We start from the raw sequence: 15,166 nt of genomic DNA, 5'->3' as shown, positions 1-15,166 counted from the left end.
GCAAAGACAACTCCAGGTTTCATATGGTAAGATCCTGAGAAATGATGATACTGGTGTGTGGTGTATTGATTATGCTTTCTTGTATTGACCTTTGATTTGTATCTCCTAGCGCTCCAAGGATACTACAGACCCCGAGAGTTAGGGAGGCATCATCCCCAGTCCATGGTGGGTGCTGAAGAAATCAGGCTTTATGATGATGAAGATGAAAGTGATCGTGAACACAAGAACAATTCAATCAATTAAGTTAATCTTGAGAGGACAATGGTGATACAGATTAATCAATTGAAGTCACCAGTCATCTGTTGAGTTTCACTAGCTGTTTAAATGACCCAGTTTGGTTAAATGCCACTTGTCCAGTCGTTGAGCGTGAAGAAAGCCTATGGTTTTTTTTAATTCAAGAGATCCTAAGTCCTCCTTAAATCAATGTGGTGAATTCAGTAGCAGAGTGATTACTGATTTTCTAATAATGGATATTATTAATAATATCTAATAATGGATGTTATTCTTTAATATTGTTTAAAATCATTCTACTTTAACTTTAATTATGTCAGTAGCCTGGTTGTTTAAATAAAATCTTTCTTTTTTTGCCCATCTTGATCTTGCTCTAGAGAAGAGTGGAAGGAATTATATGACCCAGTCTGTGTGCGACAATTAAGCTTGGGCCCCTTTGGTTTTCTCTATTTCTGGATTTATATGTATATATGTATGTATTTCTTTTCTTAATCATTTGAAAGTTGCAAATAACATGACATTTTACCCTAAGCAGGTAAGCCTGTATCTCCTAAAACAAAGATGACACCTGAGAGTTAACAATAATCCCATAATGCCATCCCATGTTGATTCTATATTCACATGTCCCCAGTGTGTCCCCAAACCAACCTTTATAGCTCCCCCACCCCCGATTCAGGAGTCATTCAAGTGTTCACACAGTGAGTTTGGTTGTGTCTCTGTAAATTTTTATACTCTTTCTTTATACAAAACTTTTTTTTTTTTTGATGTATGATGTCACATCTGAAGGTAACTCTAAGCTCTATGACAAAAATGTTCTCCAGAATAATAGACCCATATTTCCAGTTATGTGCTGGACAATTTCCTATATACAAAGAGGGACAAATTCTTCTGGAACAAATCCCTAAGATTTTGAAACATTAAGGTGTAAAAGCTGGAAAAAAGTGGGGCTTTTTTGTTTTACAAAAAACTAAAAAAAAAAAAAAAACCCCGAGCACTGCTATTTAAAAGCTATAAGAATTTTCTATCTCCTTAGAGATCAAGGCAGCAAAATATGTTATATTCCTTCGTTTCAGGTTTCTTCTCTCTTCCCCCAACTCCCAACTCCACCCCCACCCACTCTTCTCTCTGAAAACATTTTGGGTTTTTTGGTTTGGGTTTTTTTTTTTTTTAAGGCTTTATTTGAGAGAGAAAGAGAGAGAGAGAGAGAGAGAGAGAGAGAAAGAGGAAGCAGGGGGAGGGGCAGAGGGAGAAACAGCCCCTCACTGAGCAAGGAGCCTGCTGTGGAGCTAGATCCCAGGACCCCAAGACCATGACCTTGAGACCACCACCCCCGTCAAAATCAAGAGTCAGATGCCCAGTCAACTGAGCCACCAGGCACCCTTCTCTGAGAACATTTTGAATGGGGCTTTTAGTTGGGCAAATATAAGGCAAGGACTTTAACTTTTTTTTTACTTTTAATAGAAAACACATGATCATAAGGCAAGACCTAATATACAGAAAACAGAAAAAGAACAAAAGGAAGGAAGGGAGAAAGATTGATGGGGCTCTTAGGCAAATATAAAGGACTTATGTTTTGTATTTTAATAGATAGTATACATTTATGTGGTACAAAACTTTTATAGATAAAAAGAGGGGGAGAAATTGTGCTTGGGATCCCCAAGGTCACCCGCAGGTTTAATGATTCACGAGGAGGATTCATGGGACTTAACATATAGTTTACCCACAGCTACAATTCTTTATAGTGAAAGGACACAAACCAAAAACAGCAAAGAGAAAATGTGCATGGGGCCATGACCGGAGAGGAAGCCCAACGTAAGCTTCCAGAATCTTCTCCCAGGGGAGGCCCACAGGAAGCACTTAATTCCCTCTGCAACCAGTTGACAAGGCACACGTAAAATGCTGTCTACCAGGGAAATTCCCTTCAGAGATGCAGTGCCCAGGGTTTTTTGTGGGGGACTGGTCACGTAGGCACCCTCTACCTAGCACATGCTAACATTCCAGGCTCCTGGATGGCCAGCCAGTGTTCGACATACATCATAGTGTTCACAAAAACAGCTGAGTGGCAGGGAGCCACTCTTATCAGTTCTGGGAATGGTGAGAACCCACTCAAAATCCCAGTCCCCAGATTCCAAAGGCCAAACTTAAAAGTGGGCCTTTCTAGAGCCTGCTGCATTGTCCCCTTTCCTGATGCACCATCAACCCGATTCCAACCCCACCCCGACCCCCTCTCCACAAGAAGCCACTATCTGTGGTTTATCCTTACTCATCTTTCCCAAGTTTCCTTCTATCTGCAGACCCCCTGCCTCAGGTAATGAATGACCAGAACTTTCCCAGGCCATAGAAGCCAGCCCGTCTAGTAGCCTTGGCTTTCTGATTAGCCGAGCTACTTTTGTAGCAAAATGTTTTTCTTTTTTAAGTCACGCAAAGGATTTCACTAACCTCCCTTTGTGTGTCCGCAGACCTTGCCCTTCCTTGCATAAAGAACCAGGTCCTCTGCGCATCACGAAGCAGGAACCGGTCGCCACTGGCTCCAGCCTGAGCACCAAGATAGTGTTTGTAGCTGGTACCATGGATTCTGCACATCAAGAAATGTGGCAGGCTACTGCACTCCCTTTGCCAATGAACCACCTGAGCCTCTTTGTGAACCCTTGGGCCAGGCAGAAACCCCGGGGTTGGCCTTTGAACAAAGGTCTGCCTTCTCCCCAGGTGGCTGAACTCCTGAATAAAAAAAATAAAAAAATAAGGGGCGCCTGGGTGGCTCAGTGGGCTGGGGCCTCTGTCTTCAGCTCAGGTCGTGATCCCAGGATCCTGGGATCGAGCCCCACATCGGGCTCTCTGCTCAGCGGGGAGCCTGCTTCCTCCTGTCTCTCTGCCTGCCTCTCTGTCTCCTTGTGATCTCTCTCTGTCAAATAAATAAATAAAATCTTAAAAAGAAAAAATTAAAAAAAAAAAAACTTCTCCTATTCCTCCCCACTCTAAACCAGTTCCTTGAGTGATGGCCGTTTGGGACGAAGGCCAGCCGAACTTGGGTTGGGTCCCAGTACACTTTGCTATTAGCAAATACTTTATTCCTCTCTTGCTTTTGCCATTCAGAGTTTTTCTACACCTTCTGCCCCTGGGAATGTATGGGGAGCTTCCTCCTGCTTCTCCCACAGCTAGAAAAGCATCCCGTTTCTGGATATTCCACAAGTCGTCTGAGCATCACTCTATCGATGGACATGTGGCTTGATTCAGATCTTTGCCATTACGAGCGGCAGTGCAGCGACTAACCTTGAACTACGAAGGACCTTCTGCTAAAGGGTTCACTGTCAACTATCCCAGAGGCTGAGTGATGACACAGAAGATGGCCACGTTGTCGGCCCAGTCCCCTGTGGCTTCATTAGTTCAAGAGAAATTACTGGATATTGACGATAGACTGCTTCAAGTTGTCCCATGAAAACAGGCCTCTCATTGGCTGGATGCCTTGTACTTGGTTTTCTAAGTCTGACTGCATTTCTTTTCTCCTTTTTGGTGGAAATAAAGAGGATCAGGAGTGGTCCTTGGTGGGTCATTAAGGCTTCGTGCAGGGTTGCTACATTTAGCAAATTGGCACAGGCTTATCCTAAACAATTATTTCTTGTTTATCTGAAATTCAGATTTACTTGGGTATCCCGGATTTCACCTCGCAGCCCTGGTTTAGTGTCATATTTTAATCTAGCGACTTAAACCTCGTGGAACTCCTGGGATTAGGTCTCTGACATGGAAAGCAAGTGCAGACTCGAGCTAACATCCAGCGCGGCGGGGGAACAGGCCCTCGGCTGCGGACCAGAAGCCGCACGTTGCAGTCCCTGGCCAGCCATTTGACTCCGACACGGACATCAAAGTAGTTCCGCAGAAACTTTGTCATACATACTCTCCCAAAGGTGAAGGGAACCTAAGTAAGTCCCTTTACACAAAGTGTTCCAGTCCTCCGAATGCTGAGTTCCCAGCACGGGGAAGTATGACTTCTTCCGTTTCTCTGTGCGAGTTTCTTGGTTTGGGGGAGTATGGGAGCGAGGGGTAGGTATTTACTGCACCCCTCCCCGATTTCTGCTGTTCCCCCTCGCTGATGCTGGCAGTCAGGGACTGCTTGTGAAAAGGGAGAGAGGACTTTAATGGCAAGAATCATGGTATTTTTGTAACGAGCCTGAACTTTTAACCCCTTCAGTGAGATGCAACCTTGACCGTCTCCAAATAATATTCTTTGTTAGAAATTTGCTGATACCGTGAGCCCGCTGTCTGTGAGAGGTAGAACACAGTCTACAGAAATCATTGCAAAGCCCCAGTATCATCATTAACCTGTCTCTGTTCTCCCTCCCCCGACCATAAACCGAAATACCAAGTGTCTCGCTGCTTAGTCCTCTAAGTTTCATTTCACCTTGAAATGAAAGTGTTCTGAAGATGTCCTCGACCGGATATGCAAATTCGTGTAACAAAAACCTTCCCTATAAGTACTAGTGTTCACCAGATGACTCCAAAGGGTCAGATGCTTTGAAAAAAAAAAAGAAAAAAAGGCCCCAGATGCAAATAATGGGGTAGATGATGTGGTTAAAAGAGAAAAGGCTATTTATGGATGTAATGGCCTGCAACCAGTGGTCTGTCTGGTCATGGGGTTTCCATAGCCCCACGAGTGAATTCATTAGTAGCGAGGCACGATGGAAAGACACTCACTTGGGATTTGCTGATGATTTGGTTGACTTGGAAGCACCATCATTCACAACACCTAAGATGTTGCTGTAATGGTATTTTGAGGATGTGATTAACCTTTACATAATCAGTTGACTTTAAGCAAAGGAGATTGTCCTTGATAACATGGGTGGGCCTCGTCCAGTTAGTTGAAGGCCGTAAAAGCAAAAACTGATTTCCCACAGGACAAGGAAATCTGCCCTAAGACTGTAACATAGAAATCCTGCCTGGTTTTCCAGTCTGTGGCCTGCCCTATGGAATTCAGATTTGAAAAAGTAACCATGATTTCATTGACTTTTTATTGTTCTTTACCTAACCAATGATACTGAAAAAACTGGTGTTAAATAACTACTTCAATTACTTTTCTCTTGGTTCTAGCTTCCCTCCTTCCATTCCCCTAAAGGAGAGTCTCACATTAATAGAACCATTGGAAATTAATTAGGTATTAAGCACTGTGTGTTGAATCCCTTATTACAAATGATTAAGTACTATTTGTTTTAATATTTTTTGATAATAACTATTTTCACCAATGGAATATTAATAATATAAGAGCATCTCCTTCTACTTTGTGTTCCTGGAAAACCAGCATTGTCTTTTTCTCTTAGTAAAACCAAAACATTAGAGTGGCGTCTAGGTGGCTCAGTAGGTTAAACGTCTGACTTTGGCTCAGGTCATGGTCCTGGGATTGAGCTCCGCGTCGGGCTCTCTGCTCAGCGGGGAGCCTGCTTCCCCCTCTCCTCCATCTGCCCCTTCCTCCCCATTCATGCTGTCTCAAATAAATAAATAAAATCTTAAAAAAATAAAATAAAATAAAATAAAATAAAAGCATTAGAAGCAACTCAAATACCCCAAGAAACTAAGTATCTGGCAATGACAGTTAAGGTGACACAAACACTCCAAACTTCTATTCTAGGTACATTTGAATTGTCAAATAAGTCGAAAACTGTTGTTCTCTCCAAATGTCTACAAAGCAGGCCTAACTTTTGAGTCAAATACAAGAGTTCCAATGACGGACAATGAAATGTGACTAACTTCCCAGAGTCAGAAGCACGTTTATTAAAGCAGATGGGGCTCTTCCCCTCCACGACGGGGATCACTACCCCGGCAAGGGCCAGGCAACAATTTCACTGGTTTTGTTGTTGTTTTCTTTTTTAAAAAGATTTTTTTTTTGTTTATTTGTCAGAGAGAAAGAGCACACAAGCAGGGGGAGTGGCAGGCAGAGGGAGAAGCAGACTCCCCGCTAAGCAGGGAGCCCGACACAGGGCTGGATGGATCCCAGGACCCCGAGATCATGACCTGAGTGAAAGGCAGACGCTTAACCAACAAAGCCAGCCAGGTGCCCCCATTTTATTGTTTTTTAAAATTGAGATGTAATTGACATGACATTATATTAGTTTTAGATGTACAACGTGATGATTTGATATTTGTATATACTGAGAAATGATCACCACAGTAAGTCCTCTTAACCTCCACCACCACACATGATGACAGATGTTTTTTTATCAATTTTGTTTTGACCAGTGTTTTTTGAAGCTCCTTAGGTGGATCCAATATGCCACCAAGTTTGCCAGCTACCATCCTAGAAAACCTGGCCTTGCAGAGTAGTTCCCGAACTTTGGTGTACTGAACCCCCATGGCTGCCCACCCCCATGCATGCCACACCGCTCTACCTAGAGTTTCTGATACAATATGGCTGGATGGGGCCCGAGAACTGGCCTTTATCCTAAGGTCCCCGGTGATGGAGATGTTGCTTGTCCAGGACCACACTTGGAGAACCACTGTCCTACAAAATTACCATTATCTGAAAACCATCCATGACCCAGGGCCATTATTTGGAATCTCCCCATGTTGGTATGACGCTGAGAAAGGACCAGGCAAAGACGCGGAGTACGATCAAGACTTTCTGGAAGGAAGAAAGTGAACCACCAAATCTATGGACGCAAGCATTCAGGTTGAATAGCTAGCACAGCATAATTTGTGCTTTTCCTCACTGCTCTGAGGCTTCATGATAAAGTGCGCCTTCGTGACACAGTGGTTAATCATCAGAGGTGGCCTGCGTTTCAGTAAACATCTCCTCTCGGTCAAAGCGGTGAGAGGTCCTGTTTCTTCTAAGGACCTGCGTGGCCTTACTGAGCCCGTCACCTCAACTCTTTGAGCCTTAGTTTCCTTGCCTGTAAAATGAGAGGGGACTCATTTGGTCTCGAATGTTCCATCTCATTCCAGACTCTGATCAATTCCGTGACATTTCACAAGAGAGGTGACAGACTCTCTGGTTTAAGCACGGAGGGCTTAGGGCTGGGAAACCTGCCACTTGCCCGGCGCACCAAGAACTGCTCTCCAGAGATCACTTGAAGTCAGACTAAAATTCAGTCACCTCTTTGAAGTTCGCTCTGTTTTCCTCAGTTTCTTGATTAAAACAAAACTGAAAAAAACCCCACCCCTGGTGACCCATCATGCGGCTGGAAGCATTCCTAGGGGAAACTGAGAAAACGAATGATTTAGTGACTTACTGAAATCTCACCTGAGTCCTGCCAGACGTAGGGATCCGGGTGCGTAGCCCTGCGTCAAATGGATACTGTGATTATTTCGGTGTTAATTTCAAGTCCTACCGAAACAATGCCGCTTCATTTTCTTAAGTGATCAATGCCATTGCCTTATTCACTTTGTTCCAGAATGCTTTTTTGCTTGAAATTGGTCCCGAAGCCAGGATGGATCTACTCTGGAATTCTGGCTTGAATGAATGTCAGGAAAGAGGATCAAGGAAGAAGGTTCTGGACGGAATCCATCAGTGGTTCTGGACCAGGGGCAAGTTTGCACTCCTCCCGCTCCCCGAACATGTGGCGATGTCTGGAGACATGCTTTTCCTTTGTACAAATGTGTGTGTGTGTGTGCGCGCGTGGTGGGGGGTTGGGGGGGCATTACTACTCACGTCTCTGAGGTAGAGTTCACGGCATAATCCAGCCTAAAATACCAGTAGTGCTCTGAGGTGGAGAAACCCTGACACAATTCTCCCGGGGAAATAAAAAAAAAACAGCCACAGGGACAGAGGGACAAAAAGGAGGGAGCAGAGGAGATCTGTCCCTCAGACGAGGAGAGGCATCTGAGCCAGGGAAAGGCTGGTCCTCAGTAACTCATCCAGTTTCCCTCCCCTTCCCTTAGCAACCCCCCATATCCCCCCCCCCCACATTCACTACCCCCCCACCCCCGCCACCCCCATTTTCCTTCCTCACTTCTGGACTTCCTTGCCCCCATTCCTCCATTCTGAGATGCCTCTGTCAGGGAGGGACCCTGAGACCCTTCTTGGAGATAAAACTGGCTGTGGGGAAAATATGTGATCAAGAGAAGAAGCTAGTAAACTTAGGAAAAAGTGCTTAATGGCAGAAGCGCCACAGAAATGACTATTAAAACAATAAAGCATCTTAAAGGCGATTTTTAACTGTTGTTCTGTTGAAGTTTAATGCTGAGTGTGGCTGCCTAGGTGGGCTTAAGATAGAAAGGATTCTGATTTCAGATTTTTTTTTTAAAGTCTTTGTTTTAAAGTTTATTCTTTTCTTTTTTTTAATAATTTTTTATTTTTTTTAATAAAAAGTTTACTCTTTTTTTTTTTTTGATTTCAGATTTTTTTAAAGATTTTATTTATTTATTTGACAGAGATCACAAGTAGGCAGAGGCAGCCAGAGAGAGAAGGAAGCAGGCTCCCCACTGAGCCAACAGCTCGATGTGGGGCTCGATCCCAGGACCCCAAGATCATGGCCTGAGCCAAAGGCAGAGGCTTAACCTACTGAGCCACCTAGGCCCCCCCCCACCCGCCACTTTTTTGTATACCATCAAACGTACACAAAACCAAAGCAGGATATAGCAACACATGGGGAGGGGGAGAAAACACTGTGATCAGCTCTTTCTGACCACGCCCCGCTACAGTGGCCTTGGCCCCAAATAAATGATTGTGTCCAATCAAAATCCATGGAAGCAAGTGCATTTCTCAGATCGACTAGAGTGCCGAACTTGTGTGTGTACAACAGAACAGCTTCAAATGACCAGGGGCAGAACCGTGTTCGTGACTGCACCGATGCAAAGCAGGAAGGAATTAGTGACTCATCAAAAACTGGCCTTCTTGTGCCATCGGGGTTTTCCCCCCACACTCTTTTAACTTGTAGGACCTTGTTTGTGAATTTTGTCTTCACCCAGCCTTGTCTTTCAAAGGCTCTGAGCGCAGTCAGCAGGGAAATGAGCACAGCGCTGCCGAGGACGGGGGTCTGCCCCCTTTGCGGTCCGAGGAGATGCTCAGTAGCCCTGGGCCCACACAGGATATTCTGGGGCTTAAACAAATTAAGGGTCCGTTCCTTGGTCAGATGAGCACACATCAGTGGCACTTCCTGAGTTCATTCTATAGCAAATATACACCAAAATGAACATTTGGGACACCCTGCCTTTTCCTTGGACTGTGCCCCGGGGTAAGGGCCACTTAGGGGATTGAAAGCAGCTGTGCCAAGGACTGGCCATCCCGCCAGGTCTCAAATGCATTTTCTAGAAGCGCCTCCCTTTTTCCTCCGTTATTTGTGACTACAACTCTTTGGCTTCTATAGTGACTTGACAAGGTATTTTGTAATAACCGTGACATCACAGGTCACTGCACCGAGTCGGGCTTGTGATATAGCCTGCTTTTTGTTGCAACTGGCACAAAATCAGAGCCACGCTTGTGGGATTCCTCAGCTGAGGCAAGCATTGGGGATCCAGAACAATCTACTTTAGAAGACAAAATGGGGGTGACCAAGCATTCTGGTTTGCTCAGAACGGAAGGGCTTCTTGGGGTACAAGGTTTATGGCACTAAAATTGAGAGTTCTCCGCCAGCCAAAACAAGTGGTTCACCTGATAGGGAAGTTCTCTTCTTTGCCTCTTGGGAACCACAACCTTCAGTTACTAGCTATTCCCACTAAATCTACAATAGATAGCATAGCCTATGAAAACCGCTATACCAGGGGACTTCAGCGATCATCTGCCCTCTCATTTTGGCAGATACTGAGACTTAAGAGTGGTGTAGACATCTTCCCAAGGTCACACAGCTTGCTAGTGGCGTATCAGGAACCAGGCTCTAGACCACCACGCTCTCCATTTAGGACACTGTCCACAGCATGCCCACCTTTCGCTTTGCTGGTCTCTTTTTATTGCTCTTTTAAAATGCAAAAAAAAAAAAAAAGTAAAATGACTTGTGCTGGTTTTCCTTTTGGCCGTGGGACTCTGCCATTAGAACAGTGTGAGCTGGGGCGGGGCGGGGGACAAGGAGCAGGTGCGGCCGAGGGTGGTGGCGGCCGAGGCCACCAACTGCATCATGGAGGTCTCCCGTCGCCAAGCAAAAACCAGCAAGAAGCCCAAAGTTAAGAATAGGAAGTCTAAGAAGGATTACTTCATTCCTATGCTCACCTTAGCATTCACGAGATGCTGGAAGATAAGGCCCACGCCCGCAGGTACAGAAACTCCATGTTTCACAACCTGCACCTCTTCAAGGACAAGGTGGTGCCAGATGTGGGCTCTGGCACAGGGATCCTCTGTATGTTGGCTGCCAAGGCTGGAGCCTGCAAAGTCACTGGAATCAAGTGTTCCCGTATCTCTGATTACGCAGCAAGATGGCCAAAGCCAACAACAGAGACCGTGACCATGATCAATCGAGGCCATTCACAACAACCCGATTCGATTCTCCGTCCCAGCACAATACCAACCGAAAGCGGTACCCAGTGTAAGCGGTAAGGGCGGTTTGTCTCTTTCCCCCAGCTAAGGGTTCACTGGCGTAAATGTAACCAAGAGAACGCCAGTTCCTGTAGGCCATTCTTCCCTGCCACCTCTACAGCCACTGGGGGGGACTTTCAACACACGATCATTTGTTGCCACCGAACGCTGCCGTGGACAGAGACGGTCACACGCCAGGACTACGTCCCTCTGGGTGAGGGGCTGGTGCTTGTGATTAGACCACATGCACACGCAGCTTAACGTCTCGAAAATGCACGAAAATCTTGCTGCTTCCCATCTACTTATCGTTTCAGAGAGAAGACTTAAGATGCTTGCTCTAAAAGGTGAGATTAGTGTACAAAACACTCCGTTCTAAGCGCCGTACAGAGATCTCATAAAATCCTCATCATCGGCTGTTCTCTCTCCCATTTCCCATCTATGGAAACTGAGGCACGAGACGTGAAGCAACCCTCCCAAAGAGCTTTCGTTGCTGGTTTCACTGTACTGAGTGGTGAAACCCGCTTCTGAGCATCGCGCGCTTTGCTTTCCAGGAGAGAAAACAGTTTAGGGGCTACAGTAAAACAAAGCAATCGGAACACAGCTCTGGAAAGCAAGGGCAGGGACAAGGTGGAGGCGGTGTTCTCAGGCTACGGGGCAATAAACCAGGAAGATGAAGATTCCTAGTAAAAAGGAGGGGTTCCGTAGACTTCGCACACTACACATGAACGATATGGTGACACGCCTCAGCCCTTAACTTCCGTCTTCACGGGCCATCCTCACTCGAGCACATCATACAAATGCCCTGTCCTGTCCCGCTCTGGTCGCAGCGGGAATACAGCCATCGGTTGTGGACCATTCGCCACAAATTCTCATCTATACTGGCGGTCCCTTCACAAAGCCCTTTCGGATCTCCTCAGCCCGATTCGGCCCTCTGCCCCCTCGTATTTGCTTTCCCTTCGCCACTCGGCCTGTCCTCCCTGGAGCTCAGCCAGCAGATTGGCTACGGACACGCCGAGATGAAATGAAACACTTCGGAAGCGGTGTGACCGCATGACTAGGTGTAATTGTAAAGTTGGTGACGTTTGGGGATTCCCACCTCTCCTTTATTTTCTTCCTCCCTTCTAGTACATTCCATCACGTTGGGTCTTAAATGGTGATCTTCTCGGGCAGACTGTTACTACTTTAACATATACGTGCACTGTGCCATTTCTGACTTTTATGGGCAACACTGGGAGTTATCAACTTTGGGACAAGGCAGGCTGCTGGTCAGTCCCGAAATACCTTCACCACGGAGAAAAGCGGACTTCAATTAACTTCTGGTTTCTCTGTAATTTTATACGCCAGGCTAGCATCACGAAGTGGCAAACACGTTCAGGAACCCCATCAAAACGCAGCACTTTGCAATGAGGACACAAACTATAACAGAAAGAAGTAGCACGATTTTATTGAAATGTGTTAGTACAGTGTTCGACAACCTCAAAATCCTATATCCTAAACCCATGTAAGCACTGCATCCGAACAGAGGCACGTTCTAACAGGAGCATCTGCACGCGGAGTCACACACTTTCGGCCTGAGCACGAGCAGCTCTGGGGCATGCGTATTTCTGCGGCTCCCCTGCTCGGCCCCACACACGTGAGTCGGACCCAACCGAGAGATGTGGTGGTTTCGCTTAAGGTCCGCACACCAGCAGCAAAGGCTAGAGTCTGGGGATGGGGCTGCTCCCGAGGGCTCCTTCGTCATCCTTCTTGAACGGAAACCATCACAGAGTCGAGGGGGGTCTACGTTGCTGCTGTGTGTGGCCAAGTCTAGTCGAATTAGTTAATGTATCAGAACTACTTGAAAAACAACAAAGTGAGACTAGAAGAGAGAGGCAGTTGTTAATTCAATCATGATCATGCAAATTTTTATCTGAAGATTATTCTGAAACAAGCTCTTAGACTTGAGAGAAAAGGATCACATTTAAATCAACTTTTCTCAGTCATGTTAATGTGTCTACGCTTGTATGCCAAGGCTGTCTACGTGTGCGTGTCTGTAACTACATTTTCACTGGTCTAGGCATAGAAATTCCAAGAAATAGATATTCCTCATTTATCAAAACTAAAAATTACATACATCTAAGGAGGCTCTTTACATTATCAAGTTAACTCTACCTAGACAGAGTCAATCCACATTGCACAGCCAACTCTAGCAGGCTAGAATACTACTTTCCTCAAAAGTCCATTTTAAGGAACAGCAAGACGTTCATCTCCGCAATGACCCAGACGATATTTTTTGACCTCGACCTCTGCTGTGGTGAAGTTTGAAACCTTAAGGACTGCTGTTCAAGTCCGTTACTGACTTCTGGATTTGGTTTTGCCACCTGCAAAATTTAGATCAATTTCCTCTCTTCGAGTTTTAAGATTCAGCAGAAGAGAGGGACTGCTCTTATTCTCAGGCTCTGTCTCTGCAGGCAAATCTCTCTTCTGCCACACGTGGGGAGGAACCTCACCGAGGAGGATGCTGTCAAGGGCCACGTGTGAGTAAAGCAAGCTTTGCCTCCACCATCGCTCTTGGGTCACCACTGGAACGCTACCGTCACAAAACAATGAATGCTTCCTCATCTCTACTTTCTCTGTAGGGCTTGCTTACCCACGTTCTTCATGGAATGGTTTTAGTTAAAATCATCAGTAGTCTAGCAGACTTACTACTTCTGATTACAAAAGGCAAAAGAATATTAAAACAAAGGAGGTCACGTTTAAATATGCATTTGGTGGTACTCAACAGAAATTCACCTTTTTATTATGTCAAAAACAATGAACAGACCAGTAAATCTGAGGAGACTTAGGGGAGTCTTTGTTTTAGCGGCAACCCACAAAGTGAAATTATTGGAAAAAGACAAAATAAAAGCCGGAACTAACAAAAGGCCATAAAACAAGACGGCGGGACAGAAGAGCACAGCGTGAGTGGCCCCAGTGAGCCGGAAGGGTGTATCTTGACACTTCCTCAATCAGATTTACCGCTGCACATAATTCTGGAATTTTAGAACATGACATTGCAGGTAAGTGATGGTTATCATGTGTTTTTCAGAAGGGGCAATAAAAAAAAAATGCAGATTGACTCTGCTGTCTCATGTTTATCAGAAAGTAAATGTGTCCGTGGCCATCTTGGGCTGCTTAAATTCTGGTCAAATTAAGAATAACCACAATGGTTTATTTGAATCATGGTTACTAAGAAGAAAAAAATAAAGTAAAACCAAACTCAGGGTATCATCAATTTTCCAAGGTTCCCTCGGAAGTAAAAGGCTCAACTCTGTACACAGGGTTTCACCCCGATGCCCGTAGGCTCTATCCTTATTCACACAGAAGGCTTTAATCTGAAGTCGCCTTGGGCAACCTCGAAATACATAAACTATGAACTTTGGCAGTAGAATTCCAGACTTGAAAGTTGTGGCCTCAAAGTACTGGCAAAGCAAAGAAGAGGGGCACCTGTCGGGACAAGTCGGGATGACGAAATGTATCTCATTAACAACAGTTCACTCACGAGGATCAAACAGCCACCACCCTCCCCCGCCAACCTGGAAAGAAATGGTCTTGAGCTTGAGAAGGGGGAAACAATGCGTCTTGGAGGGTACAAGATGGGATGCTTTTGCATTATATCCTAGAATTGCTGAGTCCTAAAACTAAGAAGTCAGGTGAGCACGCACAAGTGGGCCGGCCCCGCGCTCCCCGTCGGGGGTCTAGAGCGGCACGTGGCTGAACAGGTAGGACACGGATTCACCGTTGTGTGTTCTCCGGATTGCCTCCGCCAAGATCATGGAGATATCAATAACCTGCAGGCCAACAGAAAAGGGGAGAGCACAGGGGGACACCTCAGTCGTAGTTAGCGAAAACCACAGAAGCCAGAGCCCAGAAAGGATTTCTCCAGCACACAGAGATGCGCGAGCACCAACCGCCCCCGCCGGCCGCCCCCACTTCGATCTTCAAGTTACCAACATGCGTGGGACTGGGGAAGCGAGAGTTCCAGTGCGAACACTCAAAGGCTTTTCTCGGGGTCCGTTAGCCAGAGACGTCCTTTTCTTGGGGTGTCTCTGGTTTAATTTTACGCAATCATGACATGGAAGGCTTTCCTCTCTCTCGGTTTCCAAAAATGCAGTGACTGCGTCACTTAAGATCGCCTCACTCGGGTTAGCGCACTAGGTTTTCAGGGAAGGCCCAGGGGTAGTATTTTCAGCTTGCGGGCCAGGCTCAACTCAGCCACTGCAGTGTGAGAAGAGCCACGGACAATACATCGACAAATGAGTGCGGCTATGTTCCAATAAAACTTTATTTACAAAACCAGGTGGTGGGCCAAACCAGGCCCAGGGGCTGTATGTAGTCTGCAGACTCGCAACTACCGTCAGTCAGGGAGGAAGATGAAAGACAAAGCTACTCTGACCATTTTCCAATGCTGCGCCCCCGCCCTGTGCCAAATGAACCTCGCTGCCACTGGACGGGTCAGAAATCACGAAGCGGGTCGCCCGGCTCCAC

At 45.9% G+C, this 15,166-nt stretch overlaps 1 protein-coding gene across 1 annotated transcript in view; it reads right to left on the bottom strand.

The window, feature by feature from the left end:
* Positions 1–12,079: 12,079 nt before the first annotated feature.
* The window catches only part of PRPS2 (phosphoribosyl pyrophosphate synthetase 2), a 34,221-nt gene continuing 31,134 nt past the window's right edge, over positions 12,080–15,166 (bottom strand). Inside the window, exon 7 of the mRNA XM_045089290.1 lies at positions 12,080–14,469. Within this exon, the coding sequence (XP_044945225.1) occupies positions 14,377–14,469 (93 nt within the window). The 3' untranslated portion in view covers positions 12,080–14,376. The remainder of the gene's footprint in view (positions 14,470–15,166) is intronic.

This window comes from Mustela putorius, unplaced genomic scaffold, assembly GCF_011764305.1.
Source record: "Mustela putorius furo isolate JIRA1106 unplaced genomic scaffold, ASM1176430v1.1 tig00003836_pilon_pilon_pilon, whole genome shotgun sequence".
Taxonomy (NCBI): domain Eukaryota; kingdom Metazoa; phylum Chordata; class Mammalia; order Carnivora; family Mustelidae; genus Mustela; species Mustela putorius.
The sequence above is the reverse complement of the archived record's forward strand: the minus strand, read 5'-3'. Positions and strand labels throughout refer to the sequence as shown.